Here is a 23,358-nt window from a genome sequence, read left to right on the forward strand (position 1 = left end):
CAAACCTACATTCACTGAGAACCAATCACTTTCCTCTCTTCCTACACGTACACATGCCATACATCCTCGATATATATATATATATATATATATATATATATATATATATATATATATATATATATATATATATATATATATATATATTCTTTCTTTCTTTCATACTATTCGTCATTTCCCGCATTAGCGAGGTAGCGTTAAGAACAGAGGACTGGGCCTTTGAGGTAATATCCTCACCTGGCCCCCCTTCTCTGTTCTTTCTTTTGGAAAATTGAAAAAAAAAATGAGAGGGGAGGATTTCCAGCCACCCGCTCCCTCCCCTTTTAGTCGCCTTTTACGACACGCAGGGAATACGTGGAAAGTATTCTTTCTCCCCTATCCCCAAAGATAATATAAGTATATATATATATATATATATATATATATATATATATATATATATATATATATATATATATATATATATATAATAAAAAAATAATAATATAATGTATATATATATATATATATATATATATATATATATATATATATATATATATATATATATATATATATATATATATATATACATTTTTTTTTTTCCCTGTCTCCCGCGTTTGCGAGGTAGTGCAAGGAAACAGACGAAAGAAATGGCCCAACCCACCGCCATACAAATGTATATACATACGTCCACACACGCAAATATACATACCTACACAGCTTTCCATGGTTTACCCCAGACGCTTCACATGCCCTGATTCAATCCACTGACAGCACGTCAACCCCGGTATACCACATCGATCCAATTCACTCTATTCCTTGCCCTCCTTTCACCCTCCTGCATGTTCAGGCCCCGATCACACAAAATCTTTTTCACTCCATCTTTCCACCTCCAATTTGGTCTACTACTTCTCGTTCCCTCCACCTCCGACACATATATCCTCTTGGTCAATCTCTCCTCACTCATTCTCTCCATGTGCCCAAACCATTTCAAAACACCCTCTTCTGCTCTCTTAACCAGGCTCTTTTTATTTCCACACATCTCTCTTACACTTACGTTACTTACTCAATCAAATCACCTCACCACACATTGTCCTCAAACATCTCATTTCCAACACATCTACCCTCCTGCGCACAACTCTATCCATAGCCCACGCCTCGCAACCATACAACATTGTTGGAACCACTATTCCTTCAAACATACCCATTTTTGCTTTCCGAGATAATGTTCTCGACTTCCACACATTCTTCACGGCCCCCAGGATTTTCGCCCCCTCCCCCACCCTATGATCCACTTCCGCTTCCATGGTTCCATCCGCTGCCAGATCCACTCCCAGATATCTAAAACACTTTACTTCCTCCAGTTTTTCTCCATTCAAACTTACCTCCCAATTGACTTGACCCTCAACCCTACTGCACCTAATAACCTTGCTCTTATTCACATTTACTCTTAACTTTCTTCTTTCACACACTTTACCAAACTCAGTCACCAGCTTCTGCAGTTTCTCACATGAATCAGCCACCAGCGCTGTATCATCAGCGAACAACAACTGACTGACTTCCCAAGCTCTCTTATCCCCAACAGACTTCATACTTGCCCCTCTTTCCAAAACTCTTGCATTCACCTCCCTAACAACCCCATCCATAAACAAATTAAACAACCATGGAGACATCACACCCCTGCCGCAAACCTACATTCACTGAGAATATATATATATATATATATATATATATATATATATATATATATATATATATATATATATATATATATATATATATATATATATATATATATATATATATCACAATTTAGTCGCTCTGAGTGAAACGAAGCTCAAGGGTAAACGGGAAGAGTGGTTTGGAAATGTCTTGGGAGTAAAATCAGAGGTTAGTGAGAGGACAAGAGCAAGGGAAGGAGTACCACTACTGAAACACGAATGGTGGGAGTATGTCGCAGAGTGTAAGAAAGTAAACTCTAGATTGATATGGGTGAACCTGAAAGTGGATGGAGAGAGATGAGTGATTATTGGTGCATATGCACCTGGGCATGAGAAGAAAGATCATGAGAGGCAAGGGTTTTGGGAGCAGCTGAGTGAGTGTGTTGGTAGTTTTGATGCACGAGAACGGGGTATAATGATGGGTGATTTGAATGCAAAGGTGAGTAATGTGGCAGTTGAGGGAATAATTGGTGTACATGGGCTGTTCAGTGTTGTAAATGGAAATAGTGAAGAGCTTGTGGATTTATGTACTGAATAAACACTGGTGATTGGGAATACCTGGTTTAAAAAGAGAGATATACATAAGTATGCGTATGTAAGTAGGAGAGATGGCCAGAGAGCGTTACTGGATTACGTGTTAATTGATAGGCGCGCGAAGGAGAGACTTTTGGATGTTAATGTGCGGAGAGGTGCAACTGAGGGATGTCTGATCATTATCTTGTGAAGCGAAGGTGAAGATTTGTAAAGGTTTGCAGAAAACAAGAGAGAATATCGGGATGAGGAGAGTGGTGAGAGTAAGTGAGCTTGGGAAGGAGACTTGTGTGAGGAAGTACCAGCAGAAACTAAGCATAGAATGAAAAAAAGTGAGAACAAAGAACGTAAGGGGAATGGGGGAGGAAATGGATGCATTTAGTGAAGCAGTGATGCCTTTCGCAGAAGTTGCTTGTGGCATGAGAAGCGTGGGAGGTGGACAGATTAGAAAATGTAGCAAGTGGTGGGATGAAGAGGTAAGATTATTACTGAGAGAGAAGAGAGAGGAATTTGGACGAGTTTTGAAGGGAAATAATGCAAATGACTGGGAGATGTATAAAAGAAAGAGGAAGGAGGTGAAGAGAAAGGTGCAAGAGGTGAAAAACAGGGCAAAGAGAGTATCATTAAATTTTAGGGAAAATAAAAAGATATTTTGGAAGGACGTAAATAAAGTGCGCAAGACAAGGAAACAAATGGGAACATCAGTGAAGGGGGCTAATTGGGAGATGATAACAATTAGTAGAGATGTGAGATGGAGATGACAGATTAGCAAATATAGGGTGCTTTGGTCGAGATTATGTGCAAAGTGAGAGGGATAGGGATAATGACTTGGTAAACATAGAAGAGGTATAAAAAGCTTTGCGGAAGATGAAACCTGGCAAGGCAGCGGGTTTGGATGGTATTGCAGTGGAATTTATTAAAAAAGGGGAGAATGTATTGCTGACTGGTTGGTAAGGTTATCTAATGTATGTATGACTCATGGTGAGGTGCCTGAGGATTGGCGGAATGCTTGCATAGTACCATTGTACAAAGGCAAAGGGGATAAAAGTGAGTGCTCAAATTACAGAGGTATAAGTTTGTTGAGTATTCCTGGGAAATTATATGGGAGGGTATTGATTGAGAGGGTGAAGGCAAGTACAGAGCATCAGATTGGGGAACAACAGTGTGGTTTCAAAAGTGGTAGAGGATGTGTGGATCAGGTGTTTGCTTTGAAGAATGTATGTGAGAAATACTTAGAAAAGCAAATGAATTTGTATGTAGCATTTATCGATCTGGAGAAGGCATATGGCAGAATTGATAGAGATGCTATGTGGAAGAATATATGGTGTGGGAGGGAAGTTGCTAGAAGCAGTGAAAAGTTTTTATCGAGGATGTAAGGCATGTGTACGTGCAGCCAGAGAGGGAAGTGATTGGTTCTCAGTGAATGTAGGTTTGCGGCAGGGGTGCGTGATGTTTCCATTGTTGTTTCATTTGTTTATGGATGGGGTTGTTAGGGAGGTGAATGAAAGAGTTTTTGTAAAGAGGGGTAAGTATGCAGTCTGTTGTGGATGAGAGAGCTTGGGAAGTGAGTCAGTTGTTGTTCCCTGATGATACATCGCTGGTGGCTCATTCGGGTGAGAAACTGCAGAAGCTGGTGATTGAGTTTGGAAAAGTATGTGAAAGAAGAAACCTGAGAGTAAATGTGAATAAGAGCAAGGTTATTAGGTACAGTAGGGTTGAGGGACAAGTTCATTGGGAGGTAAGTTTGAATGGAGAATATCTGTAGGAAGTGAAGTATTTTAGATATCTGGGAGTGGATTTGGCAGCGGATGGAACCACGTAAGCGGAAGTGAATCATATCGTGGGGGAGGGGGCGAATGTTCTGGGAGCGTTGAAGAATGTGTGGAAGTCGAGAACATTTTCTCGAAAATCAAAAATTGGTATGTTTGAGGGAATAGTGGTTCCAACAATGTTATATGGTTGTAAGGCTTGGGATATAGATAGAGTTGTGCGCAGGAGGGTGGATGTGTTGGTTAGGAGATGTTTGAGGATAATATGTGGTGTGAGGTGGTTTGATCGAGTAAGTAATGAAAGGGTAAGAGAGATGTGTGGTAATTAAATGAGTGTAGTAGAGAGAGCAGAAGAGGGTGTTTTGAAATGGTTCGGTCATATGGAGAGAATGAGTGAGGAATAATTGACAAAGAGGATATATGTGTCTGAGGTGGAGGAAACGAGGAAAAGTAGGAGACCAAATGGGAGATGGAAATTTGGAGTGAAAAAGATTTTGAGTGATCGGGGCCTGAACATGAAGGAGGGTAAAAGGCTTGCAAGGAGTAGAGTGAATAGGAACGATGTGGTATACCGGGGTAGCCGTGCTTTGAATGGATTGAACCAGGGCATGTGAAGCGTCTGGGGTAAACCATGGAATGTTCTGTGGTGGCCTGGATGTGGAAAGGGAGCTGTGGTTTCGGTGCAATATATATGACAGCTAGAGACTGAATGCGAACGAATGTGGCCTTTGTTGTCTTTTCCTAGCGCTACCTCGCGCACGTGCGGGGGTAGGGGGTTGTTATTTCATGTGTGGCTGGGTGGCTTCGGGAATGAATAAGGGCATACAGTATGAATTATTTACATGTGCATATATGTATATGTCTGTGTGTGTGTATATATGTATACGTTGAGTTGTATAGGTAGGTATAGAACGATATATATTTATTATTTTATTTATTTTGCTTTGTCGCTGTCTCCCGCGTTAGCGAGGTAGCGCAAGGAAACAGACGAAAGAATGGCCCAACCCGCCCACATACACATGTATATACATACACGTCCACACACGCAAATATATATACCTATACATCTCAATGTACACATATATATACACACAGACATATACATATATACACATGTACATAATTCATATTCTCTGCCTTTATTTGTTCCCATCGCCACCTCGCCACACATGGAACAACAACCCCCTCCCCCCTCATGTGTGCGAGGTAGCGCTAGGAAAAGACACCAAAGGCCCCTTTCGTTCACACTCAGTTTAGCTGTCATGTAATAATGCATCGAAACCACAGCTCCCTTTCCACATCCAGGCCCCACACAACTTTCCATGGTTTACCCCAGACGCTTCACATGCCCTGGTTCAATCCATTGATAGCACGTCGATCCCGGTATGCCACATCGTTCCAATTCACTCTATTCCTTGCACGCCTTTCACCCTCCTGCATGTTCAAGCCCCGATCATTCAAAATCTTTTTCACTCCATCTTTCCACCTCCAATCTGGTCTCCCACTTCTCCTCCTTCCCTCCACCTCTGACACATATATCCTCTTGGTCAATCTTTCCTCACTCATTCTCTCCATGTGACCAAACCATTTCAAAACACCCTCTTCTGCTCTCCCAACCACACTCTTTTTATTTCCACACATCTCTCTTACCCTTGCATTACTTACTCGATCAAACCACCTCGCACCACATATTTTCCTCAAACATCTCATTTCCAGCACATCCACCCTCCTGCGCACAACTCTATCCATAGCCCACGCCTCGCAACCATACAACAATGTTGGAACCACAATTCCTTCAAACATACACATTTTTGCTTTCCGAGATAATGCTCTCGACTTCCAAACATTCTTCAAGGCTCACAGAATTTTCGCCCCCTCCCCCACCCTATGATTCACTTCCGCTTCCATGGTTCCATCCGCTGCCAGATCCACTCCCAGATATCTAAAACACTTTACTTCCTCCAGTTTTTCTCCATTTAAACTTACCTCCCAATTGACTTCACCCTCAACCCTACTGTACCTAATAACCTTGCTCTTATTCACATTTACTCTTAACTTTCTTCTTTCACACACTTTACCAAACTCAGTCACCAGCTTCTGCAGTTTCTTACATGAATCAGCCACCAGCGCTGTATCATCAGCGAACAACAACTGACTCACTTCACAAGCTCTCTCATCCACAACAGACTTCATACTTGCCCCTCTTTCCTAAACTCTTGCATTCACCTCCCAAAGAACCCCATCCATAAACAAATTAAACAACCATGGAGACATCACACACCCCTGCCGCAAACGTACATTCACTGAGAACCAATCGCTTTCCTCTTTTCCTACACGTACACATGCCTTACATCCTCGATAAAAAATTTTCTCTGCTTCTAACAACTTGCCTCCCACACCAAATATTCTTAAAACCTTCCACAGAACACCTCTATCAACTCTATCACATGCCTTCTCCAGACCCATAAATGCTACATACAAATCCATTTCTTTTTCTAAGTATTTCCCACAATCTTCAAAGCAAACACCTGATCCACACATCCTCTACCACTTCTGAAACCACACTGCTCTTTCCCAATCTGATGCTCTGTACATGCCTTCACCCTCTCAGTCAATACCCTTCCATATAATTTACCAGGAATACTCAACAAACTTATACCTCTGTAATTTGATCACTCACTCGTATCCCCTTTGCCTTTGTACAATGGCACTTGGCAAGCATTCCGCCAATCCTCAGGCACCTCACTATGAATCATACATACATTGAATAACCTTACCAACCAGTCAACAATACAGTCACCCCCTTTTTTAATAAATTCCACTGCAATACCATCCAAACCTGCTGCCTTGCCGGCTTTCATCTTCCGTAAAGCTTTTACTACCTCTTCTCTATTTACCAAATCATTTTCCCTAATCCTCTCACTTTGCACACCACCTCGACCAAAATACCCTATATCTGCCACTCTATCACCAGACACATTCAACAAACCTTCAAAATACTCACCCCATCTCCTTCTCACATCACCACTACTTGTTATCATCTCCCCATTAGCCCCCTTCACTGAAGTTCCCATTTGCTCCCTTGTCTTACGCACTTTATTTACCTCCTTCCAAAACATCTTTTTATTCTCCCTGAAATTTAATGATACTCTCTCATCCCAACTCTCATTTGCCCTCCTTTTCACGTTTTGCACCTTTCTCTTGACCTCCTCTCTGTTTCTTTCATACCTCTCCCACTCATTTGCATTTTTCCCTGCAAAAATCGTCCAAATACCTCTCTCTTCTCTTTCACTAATAATTTTACTTCTTCATCCTACCACTCACTACCTTTTCTAATCAACACACCTCCCATATATTGTACGCCATTTGGTAAACATGTGATTACCAAATGGCGTCCTAGCTTCGTCTCTTCGATGTATATCAACTGACTATTATATTCCTGATGATGTGTTTATTACACGAAAGTGCACTTGGGAACTTTTCGTGTTTCATTTTCCCCGTGGACTCATAGGAATATTTTGATCACGCGCAAAATTGTGATCCTTTCCAATATATATATATATATATATATATATATATATATATATATATATATATATATATATATATATATATATATATGTGTGTGTGTGTGTTTTGTGTGTGTGTGTGTGTTTGTGTGTGTGTGTGTGTGTGTGTGTGTGTGTGTGTGTGTATATATGTATGTATATTCGCTATTTCCCGCGTTAGCGAGGTTGCGTCAAGAACAGAGGTCTGAGCCTTTAAGGAAAATCCTCACCTGGACCCTTTCTCTGTTCCTCCTTTTGGAAGAGTAAAAACTGAGAAAGAGGATTTCCAGCTCCTCGATCCTACCCACTCTAGTCGCTTTCGAAGATATGCCAGGAGAACGTGGGAAGTATTGGAACAATATGGTATAACGGGGTCAACATGCTGTCAATGGACTGAACTAGGGCATGTGAAGCTACTGTTGTAAACCATGGAAAGGTGTATGAGGCCTGGATGAGGACACGGAGTAGTGGTTTCCACGCATTACACATGACAGCTTGAGACTTGGTGTAAGCGAATGTGGCTTTTTTCTCTTTTCCTGGCGTTACCTCGCTGTCGGTGGGGGGGGTTATTTACCTGTGGTAGAATAGCGACGGGAATGAATGAAGGCAGGAAGTATGAATTTATACATGTGTATATATAAAAGTGTGTGTGTATGTATATGTATGTGTACATATACATATGTATACACTCCTATGAGTCCAAGGGGAAAATGAAACTTGTAGGAATATTCATGATCACACGCAAAATTGTGATCCTTTCCAATATGGATACATATGTATACTACTGATTAGGAATACGTGGCTTAAAAAGAGGTCCGTAGTAAGGTAGCGACGAGAATGAATTAAGGCAGCAAGTATGAACATGTACATGTGTATATATGTATGTGTGTGTGTATGTATATAAATGTATATATATATATATATATATATATATTTATATATATATATATATATATATATATATATATATATATATATATATATATATATATATATATATATATATATATATATACATACATACATATATATACATTCCTATGAATCCACGGGGAAAATGAAACTCATAAGAATATACTTAATCACGCGCAAAATTGTGATCCTTTCCAATTGTATGAATATGTATACTAGTGTTTGGGAATACGAGGCTTTGTAGAGGTTTTCAGAAAAGAAGAGAGAATGTTGGGGTGAAGAGAGTGGTCAGAGTAAGTGATCTTGGAAAGGAGACTTGTGTGAGGACGTGCAAGGAGATTGAGTATAGAATGGAAAAAGGTGAGAGCAAATGACGTAAGAGGAGTGGAGGAGGAATGGGATGTATTTAGGAAAGCAGTGATGGCTTCCACAAAAGATGGTTGTGGCACGAGAAAGGTGGGAGGTGGGCAGATTAGAAAGGGTTGTGAGTTGTGGGATGAAGAAGTATGATTGTTCGTGAAAGAGAAGATAGAGGCATTTGGACGATTTTTGCAGGAAAATAATGCAAATGACTGGGAGAAGTTTAAAAGAAAGAGGCAGGAGGTCAAAAGAAAGATGCAAGAGGTGAAAAAGAAGGCAAATGAGAGTTGGGGTGAGAGAGTATCATTGAATTTTAGGGAGGATAAAAGCAGTTTTGGAAGGAGGTAAATAAAGTGCGTAAGACAAGAGAACATGTGGGAACTTCGGTGAAGGGGGCTAATGGGAAAGTAATAAGAAGTAGTGGAGATGTGAGAAGGAGACGGGGTGAGTATTTTAAAGGTCCGTTCAATGTGTTTGATGATAGAATGGCAGATATAGGCTATTTTGGTTGAGGTGGTATGCGAATTGAAGAGGTAGTGAAAGCTTTGCGGAAGATGATAGCTGGCAAGGCGGCGGGTTTGGATGGTACTGAAGTGGAATTTATTTGAAAAGGGGGTGACTGTGATGTTGACTGGTTGGTAAGGATATTCAGTGCATGTATGGTTCATGGTGAAGTGCCTGAGGATTGGCGGAAGGCATGCATAGTTCCATTGTATAAAGGCAAAGGGGATAAAGGTAGGTGTTCAAATTACAGAGGTATAAGTTTGTTGAGTATTCCTGGGAAATTATATGGGAGAGTATTAATTGAGAGGAGAAAGGCATGTACAGAGCATCAGATTGGGGAAGAGCAGTGTGGTTTCAGAAGTGGTAAAGGATGTGTGGATCAGGTGCTTCCTTTGAAGAATGTATGTGAGAAGTACTTAGAAAAAAAAGATGGATTTTATGTAGAATTTATGGATCTGGAGAAGGCATATGATAGAGTTAGTACATACGTTCTGCGGAAGGGATTGAGTATATGATGTGGGAAGTGCGTTGCTAGAAGCAGTGAAAAGTTTTTATCGAGGATGTAAGGCATGTGTACGTGTAGGAAGAGAGGAAAGTGATTGGTTCCCAGTGGATGTCGGTTTGCGCCAGGGGTGCGTGATGTCTCCATGGTTATTCAATTTGTTTATGGATGGGGTTGTTAGGGAGGTGAATGCAAGAGTTTTGGAGAGGGGCAAGTATGCAGTCTGTTGGTCGATGAGAAGGCCTGGGAAGTGTCAGTTGTTGTTAGCTGATGATACAGCGCTGGTGGCTGATTCACGTGAGAATAGTAGAAGATGGTGACTGAGTTTGGTAAAGTGTGTGAAAGAAGAAAGGTGAGAGTAAATGTGAATAAGAGCAACATTATTAGACTCAGTTGGGTTGAGGGACAAGTCAATTAGGGGGCAAGTTTGAATGGAGAAAAACTGGAGGAAGTGAAGTGTTTTAGATATCTGGGAGTGGATCTAGCAGCGGATGGAACCATGGAAGTGGGAGTGAGTGACTGGGTGGAGGACGAGGCAAAGGTTCTGGGAGCGTTGAAGAATGTATGAAAAGCGAGAACGTCATCTCGGTGAGCAAAAATGGGTATGTTTGAGGGAATAGTGGTTCCAACAATGTTATATGGTTGCGAGGCGTGGGCTGTAGATAGGGTTGTGCAGAGGACGTTGGATTTATTGGAAATGAGATGTTTGAGGACAATATGTGGTGTGAGGTGTTTTAATCGAGTAAGTAATGAAAGGGTTAGAGAGATGTGTGGTAATAAATGGAGTATGGTTAAGAGAGCAAAAGAGGGTCATTAAAATGATTTGGTCATATGGAGGGAATGAGTGAAGAAAGATCGACAAAGAGGATATATATGTCAGAGATTGAGGGAACAAAAAGTGCGAGACCAAATTGGAGGTGGAAGGAAAGAGTGAAAAAGATTTTGAGCGATCGGGGCCTGAACATACAGAATGATAAAAGGCGTGCAAGGAATAGAGTAAATTGGAACGATATGGTATAACGGGGTCGACGTGCTTTCAGTGGATTGAACCAGGACATGTGAAGCGTCTGAGGTAAACCATGGAAAGTTTTGTTGGGCCTGAATATAGAAAGGGAGCTGTGGTTTCGGTGCATTACACATGACAATTAGAGACTGAGTGTGAACGAATGTGGCCTTTGTTGTCTTTTCCTACTGCTACCTCGGGCGCGCACGGAAGGATGGGGGTGCTATTTCATGTGTGGCATAGTGGCGACCAGAATTGATGAAAGCAGCAAGTATGAATATGTACATATGTATATATGTATATGTCTGTGCATGTATATGTATGTATACGTTGAAGTGTATAGGTATGTATATGTGCATGTGTGGGCGTTTATGTATATACATGTGTATGTGGGTGGGTTGGGCCATTCTTTCGTTTGTTTCCTTGCGGTACCTCGCTAACGCGGAAAACAGTGGTTGAGTATAATAAAAAAATGATGATAATAGATATAATAGCGCATGCGTACGCACACTCTCATAGAACACATAAATCCCTTCAACAGCAAGGATTCGAACCCTAACAATAGAAACATGTATAAATTTGTCTTTTAGCAGTTTAGTTATTTTGTAGTAAGCTTTAAGAATTTTATTGATATATCGATCAAAAACGAAAAAAAAAGTTGACAGAAAAAAGAACTATAAGCAGGAATACCAACAATTGTAAACAAATGCAATACGAGTCCCTCCATATACACGTTAAATATCCTTCCCCCTCAGCTCACCATTCCAGCTAAAGGAGGTATAGGTTTCTGAGCGAGTTCCTTCATCACTGACTAACATGGAAATGTCTCCCTCCCTTCCTATGAATTGGAAATGTAAATACTCTATGAGAAACGTTCATTAGTTCACAATATTTACAAAGAAGTGATATCGTTCGTCTGATCCCGGTGGCATCGCCTGCTAACAGTCGTTTAGAAGACGTAATTGTCTTACCTTTGCCCTCATAAGATCCATAAAGATATCTATGTGGTAAAAGATAAGTAGAGTAAAAACCTGGTCTGAGCTTATTGAATGAACATGGTTTATGTCTACCAAGTTTGAAGACATTCGGCTGTGTTGCTGATAGCTGGATAGGAAAGTGAAATTGAAGATAAGATAAAGAATAAAGGCAAAAGAACAAAAAGAAATGAATATGTCTCACTTCTTCTGGAGGGACAACGGAAAGAAGCTCACATGAGTCAAAATTACAGATCGAAAAATCGTTGGAAATGGAGACAAGTAAATGTTTCATGAAGAGTCAGAGAGAGAGAGAGAGAGAGAGAGAGAGAGAGAGAGAGAGAGAGAGAGAGAGAGAGAGAGAGAGAGAGAGAGAGGGAGAGAGAGAGAGAGACTCGTCAGGGAGACGACGTACGGGGAGGAACCGAGAGGAGCTGGATGACGAAGCTCAAACAAAAAGATACACAGCTACTGCAAAATAAACACCCCGGGCAATAATCGGACAGGTAGGATTATGACGAGGGTCAGACTGGCGGCTGCTGGGGGTGGTCCAGCCACTAGACGAAGTTCAGGCTCAGTGTCCGTCTGGCTCTCAGTGAGAGAGGTTGTTTCCGCTCTGACACCGCTCGAAGCAGCGTGGTCGCCGCCACTGAAGCTGACGTGCTACACCCACAGACACGCATAAACACTGGCAGGATGGAAGTTGCATTGACTTAAGGGCAATAACTGTGGATAGACTTAGACAAGTGTCGTGGAGTTACCTGATTTAGGTGTTTTTTTCCAATATGTTGACTCTTATTTAAATATCTTGTGAATAGTCAACAATAGTTATGAGCCTGTGTAATTAGACTGCTGTTTATCGCAATAATCTATGAAGTCTAGCCCCTTACAGATGAACTGATAGAAATATATATATATATACATATATATATATATGTATATATACATATACACAAACACACGTCAGTTTACAGAAAGACGAAAATGATTTGCTACGAAAACGTAACAGTGAAATTACATGAATATAATGATGTACGACTACATACGGTACCTCAGAATTTTTGAGCACATGTTTATGTAATATTAGATATAAAGCCTCTGATGATATGATACCCAATTCTTTGCTTGAGCTAAAGTAGGGATCGAGCGAACTGGGACGGGTTCTGATCCCCGAGGATCAAGTGACTTGATTCATTTGAAAGGTGCAGCAACAGGTTGTGGGTTAGTGTTTATTTCTGTGAGACTGAGGCCGTCAACCAATCAGCGACGAGTTTGCGTACCGTTGCCGTCTTAGAGAGCTGCACAAAACTAGTCGGTTGTTTGAGACAGTGAGCTACTGGTGGACTGAATACTAGTTAAGTCAAGAAGAATTGCATTAGTGAATTCGGATACGATGAAGAAAACAGTGTCATGAAAAACGAAGATTGAAGGGATAAGTTGAATGTTTAAAGATGACAATGGTGTAATGACTGATCCATGTAGCCAGCCTTGCTACAGCCCCGGTAAAAAAGATTTCACTGAGTGAACGATGTTTATATTCGACCATCGTCACGCAAGATCAGAGAATGTCCCAGAAATGAACATAGACCCCGCCGTTCATGCTGAGTTCTTCCAGACAGACACAAAGGTTAGTGAGAATAACTTCATATTCTTCTGTTGTGTATATATATATATATATATATATATTCCTAAGAATCCACTGGGAAAATGAGACACGATAAGTTCCCAAGTGCACTTTAGTGTAATAATCACATCATCAGGGGACACACAAGAGAGAAATATTTGTCAGTTGATATACATCGTTGAGACAAAGCTAGGACGCCATTTGGTAAACATGTGATTATTACACGAAAGTGCACTTGGGAACTTATCGTGTTTCATTTTCCCAGTGGACTCATAGGAATATTTTGATCAAGCGCAAAATTGTGATCCTTTCCAATACAGTAATTTAAGTAATGATGAAATTAATGATATAATGAAATTAATAATGATGAAATATATATATATATATATATATATATATATATATATATATATATATATATATATATATATCAGATTGGGGAAGAGCAGTGCGGTTTCAGAAGTGGTAGAGGATGTGTGGATCAGGTGTTTGCTTTGAAGAATGTATGTGAGAAATACTTAGAAAAGCAAATGGATTTGTATGTAGCATTTATGGATCTGGAGAAGGCATATGATAGAGTTGATAGAGATGCTCTGTGGAAGGTATTAAGAATATATGGTGTGGGAGGCAAGTTGTTAGAAGCAGTGAAAAGTTTTTATCGAGGATGTAAGGCATGTGTACGTGTAGGAAGAGAGGAAAGTGATTGGTTCTCAGTGAATGTAGGTTTGCGGCAGGGGTGTGTGATGTCTCCATGGTTGTTTAATTTGTTTATGGATGGGGTTGTTAGGGAGGTGAATGCAAGAGTCCTGGAAAGAGGGGCAAGTATGAAGTCTGTTGGGGATGAGAGAGCCTGGGAAGTGAGTCAGTTGTTGTTCGCTGATGATACAGCGCTGGTGGCTGATTCATGTGAGAAACTGCAGAAGCTGGTGACTGAGTTTGGTAAAGTGTGTGGAAGAAGAAAGTTAAGAGTAAATGTGAATAAGAGCAAGGTTATTAGGTACAGTAGGGTTGAGGGTCAAGTCAATTGGGAGGTAAGTTTGAATGGAGAAAAACTGGAGGAAGCGAAGTGTTTTAGATATCTGGGAGTGGATCTGTCAGCGGATGGAACCATGGAAGCGGAAGTGGATCATAGGGTGGGGGAGGGGGCGAAAATTTTGGGAGCCTTGAAAAATGTGTGGAAGTCGAGAACATTATCTCGGAAAGCAAAAATGGGTATGTTTGAAGGAATAGTGGTTCCAACAATGTTGTATGGTTGCGAGGCGTGGGCTATGGATAGAGTTGTGCGCAGGAGGATGGATGTGCTGGAAATGAGATGTTTGAGGACAATGTGTGGTGTGAGGTGGTTTGATCGAGTAAGTAACGTAAGGGTAAGAGAGATGTGTGGAAATAAAAAGAGCGTGGTTGAGAGAGCAGAAGAGGGTGTTTTGAAATGGTTTGGGCACATGGAGAGAATGAGTGAGGAAAGATTGACCAAGAGGATATATGTGTCGGAGGTGGAGGGAACGAGGAGAAGAGGGAGACCAAATTGGAGGTGGAAAGATGGAGTGAAAAAGATTTTGTGTGATCGGGGCCTGAACATGCAGGAGGGTGTAAGGAGGGCAAGGAATAGAGTGAATTGGAGCGATGTGGTATACAGGGGTTGACGTGCTGTCAGTGGAGTGAATCAAGGCATGTGAGGCGTCTGGGGTGGACCATGGAAAGCTGTGTAGGTATGTATACACGTGTGTGGACATGTGTGTGTACATGTGTATGGGGGGGGGGGGTTGGGCCATTTCTTTCGTCTGTTTCCTTGCGCTACCTCGCAGACGCGGGAGACAGCGACAAAGTATAAAAAAAAAAAAAAAAAAAAAAAAAAAATATATATATATATATATATATATGTTCCTAAGGATCCACTGGGAAAATGAGACACGATAAGTTCCCAAGTGCACTTTAGTGTAATAATCACATCATCAGGGGAGACACAAGAGAGAAATATTAGTCAGTTGATATACATCGTTGAGACAAAGCTAGGACGCCATTTGGTAAACATGTGATTTTTACACGAAAGTGCACTTGGGAACTTATCGTGTTTCATTTTCCCAGTGGACTCATAGGAATATTTTGATGAAACGCAAAATTGTGATCCTTTCCAATACAGTAATTTAAGTAAGGATGAAATTACTATCTGTAAGGGTTTAGTGTATTCCAGTTTGTCAAAATGGAACCTAATTGCCCTAAAAGATTCATAAGAGCTATTAACACCTAAAAAAAAGACAAGAATATACATATTACTAAAGCAGATAAGGCTATTACTGTTGTGATTTGGGACAAAAGTATCTGTTTTTCTAAAACTATTAATCTTCTAAATGATGACACAACATATTCTGAACTTACTAAAAATCCCTTAAAAGTAATTAATTCTCATTTCAATAAAGAAATGAAGTTGTTGTTGAAAGGCAATAGTTTCTTATCAAAAGTTTGTCATCTTTGTCCCCTTCATTGCCATATATGTATGGACTTATCAAAACACATAAACCGAATTTTCCAGCAAGACCTATAGTGAGTTCAGTAGGCTCCATCACATATAAATTGTCAAAATGGTTAGTTTCTTTATTAAGCCTTTTAGTGGGTAAGGTATCAAATTCTAATATCATGAACAGTGTAGATTTACTCAACAAGTTAAACAATATCAATGTTGATTTTGATTTCAAACTACTTAGCTTTGATGTTTCCCCACTTTTCACTAAAGTTCCAGTTGATGACCTTTTAGAATATTTATTTGATGATTTGGATGATATTCATTTACTTGCTTCAAAATCTGTTTTCATTGAACTGATAAAATTATGTATAAAAGACTGTGTATCTCAATTCAGTGGAGAATATTATGCTCAAAAATTTGGTAACCCTCTTCCACCTGTACTAATTAATCTTTATATGGAATTTTTTGAAAAAATACTAAAGGATATCTTACTTTCTAATGCAATTTGGTTTAGGTATGTAGATGATGTTCTTTGTGTTTGGCCAACAAATGAAAATTTACAAATTTTTCTCCCCTTACTTAACAATTTCGTACCTTCCATCAAATTTACTGTAAAAAATGAAAATATTGGTATATTACCATTTTTAGATGGCATGATTCATAGGCAAGGAAACAAGTTTAAGTTTAGCATATACAGAAAACCCACCAATATATGCTCATATATCCATTATCACTCATCTCAACATGAGAGAGTTAAATTATCATCATTTCAATATATGTTCCTTAGGGCTAATTATGTATTTGCAGTCCAGAGTTTATTGATGATGAGTTTCTGAAGATATATTCCATTGGATCTCAGTTAAAGTGCCCTAGATCTTTCATTGATAAATTCCCTAAGTTAGCAAAGAAATCATTTTATAGAGTTAAGCCTAAACATCCCATTAACACCAAAAATCTTTTAGTTCTCCCTTTTAATAATAATTTTACTTTACTTCCCATGTTGCTTAAATCATTTAATGTAAATGTTGCCTTTAACAACAGTAATACTATAAAGATAATCTTCATGAGGAATTCAACAGAAAATTCTCTTGGATGCATCTATAAAGTGCCTTGTGGAAATTGTGATAGATTTTATGTTGCTCAGACTGGTAGGAATCTTTCTATTAGACTTAAGCAACATAGATATAGTATAAGAACGGGACAAGAATCAAAAGCTTTGTTTAATCACGTTAAAAACTATGATCATTGTATTGACTGGAATAGGCAATCTCAGATATTAACTCTAACTCTATTACCACGGGAAATATCACTGAATCTTCTGCTATTGAATACGCAAAGAATTATAATCTTAACATAAGTGATGGTCTATACAAATTAGATAACTTTATTGTTGATAAAAATTTGTAAAATGATAAGTTTATGAACGCTCGTTGTATGTTTTAGACAATCACATGTTTACCAAATGGCGTCCTAGCTTCGTCTCTTCGATGTATATCAATTGACTTTTATTTCTCCCTTGTGTTTCTCCTGATGATGTGATTATTACACGAAATTGCACTTGGGAACTTGTCGCGTTTCATTTTCCCCTTGGACTCATAGGAATATATATATATATATATATATATATATATATATATATATATATATATATATATATATGTATATATATATATTTTTTTTTTTTTTTTTATACTTTGTCGCTGTCTCCCGCGTTTGCGAGGTAGCGCAAGGAAACAGACGAAAGAAATGGCCCAACCCCCCCCCCCCATACACATGTACATACACACGTCCACACACGCAAATATACATACCTACACAGCTTTCCATGGTTTACCCCGGACGCTTCACATGCCTTGATTCAAATCCACTGACAGCACGTCAACCCCTGTATACCACATCGCTCCAATTCACTCTATTCCTTGCCCTCCTTTCACCCTCCTGCATGTTCAGGCCCCGATCACACAAAATCCTTTTCACTCCATCTTTCCACCTCCAATTTGGTCTCCCTCTTCTCCTCGTTCCCTCCACCTCCGACACATATATCCTCTTGGTCAATCTTTCCTCACTCATTCTCTCCATGTGCCCAAACCATTTCAAAACACCCTCTTCTGCTCTCTCAACCACGCTCTTTTTATTTCCACACATCTCTCTTACCCTTACGTTACTTACTCGATCAAACCACCTCACACCACACATTGTCCTCAAACATCTCATTTCCAGCACATCCATCCTCCTGCGCACAACTCTATCCATAGCCCACGCCTCGCAACCATACAACATTGTTGGAACTACTATTCCTTCAAACATACCCATTTTTGCTTTCCGGGATAATGTTCTCGACTTCCACACATTTTTCAAGGCTCCCAAAATTTTCGCCCCCTCCCCCACCCTATGATCCACTTCCGCTTCCATGGTTCCATCCGCTGACAGATCCACTCCCAGATATCTAAAACACTTCACTTCCTTCAGTTTTTCACCATTCAAACTCACCTCCCAATTGACTTGACCCTCAACCCTACTGTACCTAATAACCTTGCTCTAATTCACATTTACTCTTAACTTTCTTCTTCCACACACTTTACCAAACTCCGTCACCAGCTTCTGCAGTTTCTCACATGAATCCGCCACCAGCGCTGTATCATCAGCGAACAACAACTGACTCACTTCCCAAGCTCTCTCATCCCCAACAGACTTCATACTTGCCCCTCTTTCCAAGACTCTTGCATTTACCTCCCTAACAACCCCATCCATAAACAAATTAAACAACCATGGAGACATCACACACCCCTGCCGCAAACCTACATTCACTGAGAACCAATCACTTTCCTCTCTTCCTACACGTACACATGCCTTACATCCTCGATAAAAACTTTTCACTGCTTCTAACAACTTGCCTCCCACACCATATATTCTTAATACCTTCCACAGAGCATCTCTATCAACTCTATCATATGCCTTCTCCAGATCCATAAATGCTACATACAAATCCATTTGCTTTTCTAAGTATTTCTCACATACATTCTTCAAAGCAAACACCTGATCCACACATCCTCTACCACTTCTGAAACCACACTGCTCTTCCCCAATCTGATGCTCTGTACATGCCTTCACCCTCTCAATCAATACCCTCCCATATAATTTACCAGGAATACTCAACAAACTTATACCTCTGTAATTTGAGCACTCACTCTTATCCCCTTTGCCTTTGTACAATGACACTATGCACGCATTCCGCCAATCCTCAGGCACCTCACCATGAGTCGTACATACATTAAATAACCTTACCAACCAGTCAACAATACAGTCACCCCCTTTTTTAATAAATTCCACTGCAATACCATCCAAACCTGCTGCCTTGCCGGCTTTCATCTTCCGCAAAGCTTTTACTACCTCTTCTCTGTTTACCAAATCATTTTCCCCAACCCTCTCACTTTGCACACCACCTCGACCCAAACACCCTATATCTGCCACTCTGTCATCAGACACATTCAACAAACCTTCAAAATACTCATTCCATCTCCTTCTCACATCACCACTACTTGTTATCACCTCCCCATTTACGCCCTTCACTGAAGTTCCCATTTGCTCCCTTGTCTTACGCACCCTATTTACCTCCTTCCAGAACATCTTTTTATTCTCCCTAAAATTTACTGATAGTCTCTCACCCCAACTCTCATTTGCCCTTTTTTTCACCTCTTGCACCTTTCTCTTGACCTCCTGTCTCTTTCTTTTATACTTCTCCCACTCAATTGCATTTTTTCCCTGCAAAAATCGTCCAAATGCCTCTCTCTTCTCTTTCACTAATACTCTTACTTCTTCATCCCACCACTCACTACCCTTTCTAAACAGCCCACCTCCCACTCTTCTCATGCCACAAGCATCTTTTGCGCAATCCATCACTGATTCCCTAAATACATCCCATTCCTCCCCCACTCCCCTTACTTCCATTGTTCTCACCTTTTTCCATTCTGTACACAGTCTCTCCTCATACTTCTTCACACAGGTCTCCTTCCCAAGCTCACTTACTCTCACCACCTTCTTCACCCCAACATTCACTCTTCTTTTCTGAAAACCCATACTAATCTTCACCTTAGCCTCCACAAGATAATGATCAGACATCCCTCCAGTTGTACCTCTCAGCACATTGACATCCAAAAGTCTCTCTTTCGCACGCCTGTCAATTAACACGTAATCCAATAACGCTCTCTGGCCATCTCTCCTACTTACATAAGTATACTTATGTATATCTCGCTTTTTAAACCAGGTATTCCCAATCATCAGTCCTTTTTCAGCACATAAATCTACAAGCTCTTCACCATTTCCATTTACAACACTGAACACCCCATGCATACCAATTATTCCCTCAACTGCCACATTACTCACCTTTGCATTCAAATCACCCATCACTATAACCCGGTCTCGTGCATCAAAACCGCTAACACACTCATTTAGCTGCTCCCAAAACACTTGCCTCTCATGATCTTTCTTCTCATGCCCAGGTGCATATGCACCAATAATCACCCACCTCTCTCCATCAACTTTCAATTTTACCCATATTAATCGAGAATTTAATTTCTTACATTCTATCACATACTCCCACAACTCCTGTTTCAGGAGTATTGCTACTCCTTCCCTTGCTCTTGTCCTCTCACTAACCCCTGACTTCACTCCCCAGACATTTCCAAACCACTCTTCCCCTTTACCCTTGAGCTTCGTTTCACTCAGAGCCAAAACATCCAGGTTCCTTTCCTCAAACATACTACCTATCTCTCCTTTTTTCACATCTTGGTTACATCCACACACATTTAGGCACCCCACTCTGAGCCTTCGAGGAGGATGAGCACTCCCCGCGTGACTCCTTCTTCTGTTTCCCATTTTAGAAAGTTAATATATATATATATATATATATATATATATATATATATATATATATATATATATATATATATATATATTATTTTATTTATTTTATTATACTTTGTCACTGTCTCCCGCGTTTGCGAGGTAGCGCAAGGAAACAGACGAAAGAAATGGCCCAACCCCCCCCCATACACATGTATATACATACGTCCACACACGCAAATATACATACCTACACAGCTTTCCATGGTTTACCCCAGACGCTTCACATGCCTTGATTCAATCCACTGACAGCACGTCAACCCCGGTATACCACATCGCTCCAATTCACTCTATTCCTTGCCCTGCTTTCACCCTCCTGCATGTTCAGGCCCCGATCACACAAAATCTTTTTCACTCCATCTTTCCACCTCCAATTTGGTCTGCCTCTTCTCCTTGTTCCCTCCACCTCCGACACATATATCCTCTTGGTCAATCTTTCCTCACTCATCCTCTCCATATATATATATATATATATATATATATATATATATATATATATATATATATATATATATATATTTTTTTTTTTTATACTTTGTCGCTGTCTCCCGCGTTTGCGAGGTAGCGCAAGGAAGCAGACGAAAGAAATGGCCCCCCCCCCCCATACACATGTATATACATACGTCCACACACGCAAATATACATACCTACACAGCTTTCCATGGTTTACCCCAGACGCTTCACATGCCTTGATTCAATCCACTGACAGCACGTCAACCCCGGTATACCACATCGCTCCAATTCACTCTATTCCTTGCCCTCCTTTCACCCTCCTGCATGTTCAGGCCCCGATCACACAAAATATTTTTCACTACATCTTTCCACCTCCAATTTGGTCTCGCACTTCTCCTCGTTCCCTCCACCTCCGACATATATATCCTCTTGGTCAATCTTTCCTCACTCATTCTCTCCATGTGCCCAAACCATTTCAAAACACCCTCTTCTGCTCTCTCAACCACGCTCTTTTTATTTCCACACATCTCTCTTACCCTTACGTTCCTTACTCGATGAAACCACCTCACACCACACATTGTCCTCAAACATCTCATTTCCAGCACATCCATCCTCCTGCGCACAACTCTATCCATAGCCCACGCCTCACAACCATACAACATTGTTGGAACCACTATTCCTTCAAACATACCCATTTTTGCTTTCCGAGATAATGTTCTCGACTTCCACACATTCTTCAAGGCTCCCAGGATTTTCGCCCCCTCCCTCACCCTATGATCCACTTCCACTTCCATGGTTCCATCCGCTGCCAGATCCACCCTCAGATATCTAAAACACTTTACTTCCTCCAGTTTTTCTCCATTCAAACTTACATCACAATTGACTTGACCCTCAACCCTACTGTACCTAATAACCTTGCTCTTATTCACATTTACTCTTAACTTTCTTCTTTCACACACTTTACCAAACTCAGTCACCAGCTTCTGCAGTTTCTCAAATGAATCAGCCACCAGCGCTGTATCATCAGCGAACAACTGACCCACTTCCCAAGCTCTCTCATCCACAACAGACTTCATACTTGCCCCTCTTTCCAAAACTCTTCCATTTATCTACCTAACAACCCCATCCATAAACAAATTAAACAACCATGGAGACATCACACACACCTGCCGCAAACCTACATTCACTGAGAACCAATCACTTTCCTCTCTTCCTACACGTACACATGCCTTACATCCTCGATAAAAACTTTTCACTGCTTCTAACAACTTGCCTCCCACACCATATATTCTTAATACCTTCCACAGAGCATCTCTATCAACTCTATCATATGCCTTCTCCAGATCCATAAATGCTACATACAAATCCATTTGCTTTTCTAAGTATTTCTCACATACATTCTTCAAAGCTAACACCTGATCCACACATCCTCTACCACTTCTGAACCCACACTGCTCTTCCCCAATCTGATGCTCTGTACATGCCTTCACCCTCTCAATCAATACCCTCCCATATAATTTACTAGGAATACCCCACAAACTTATACCTATGAAATTTGAGCTCTCACTCTTATCCCCTTTGCCTTTGTACAATGGCACTATGCACGCATTCCGCCAATCCTCAGGCACCTCACCATGAGTCATACATACATTAAATAACCTTACCAACCAGTCAATAATACAGTCACCCACTCACTCTTATCCCCTTTGCCTTTGTACAATGGCACTATGCACGCATTCCGCCAATCCTCAGGCACCTCACCATGAGTCATACATACATTAAATAACCTTACCAACCAGTCTATAATACAGTCACACCCTTTTTTTTAATAAATTCCACTGCAGTACCATCCAAACCTGCTGCCTTGCCGGCTTTCATCTTCCGCAAAGCTTTTACTACCTCTTCTCTGTTTACCAAATCATTTTCCCTAACCCTCTCACTTTGCACACCACCTCAACCAAAACACCCTATATCTGCAACTCTACCATCAAAGACATTCAACAAACCTTAAAAATACTTACTCCATCTCCTTCTCACATCACCACTACTTGTTATCACCTCCCCATTTGCGCCCTTCACTGAAGTTCCCATTTGCTCTCTTGTCTTACGTAC

The 23,358-nt window shown here is 40.5% G+C and overlaps 1 protein-coding gene across 1 annotated transcript in view; it reads left to right on the forward strand.

The window, feature by feature from the left end:
- The first annotated feature begins 12,388 nt into the window (after positions 1 to 12,388).
- LOC139757311 (uncharacterized) overlaps positions 12,389 to 23,358 on the forward strand; it is a 773,501-nt gene continuing 762,531 nt past the window's right edge. The window contains 1 exon segment of the mRNA XM_071677710.1: positions 12,389 to 13,433. Coding sequence (XP_071533811.1) covers positions 13,405 to 13,433 — 29 coding nt within the window. The 5' untranslated portion in view covers positions 12,389 to 13,404.

This window comes from Panulirus ornatus, chromosome 25 (assembly GCF_036320965.1).
Source record: "Panulirus ornatus isolate Po-2019 chromosome 25, ASM3632096v1, whole genome shotgun sequence".
Classification (NCBI taxonomy): domain Eukaryota; kingdom Metazoa; phylum Arthropoda; class Malacostraca; order Decapoda; family Palinuridae; genus Panulirus; species Panulirus ornatus.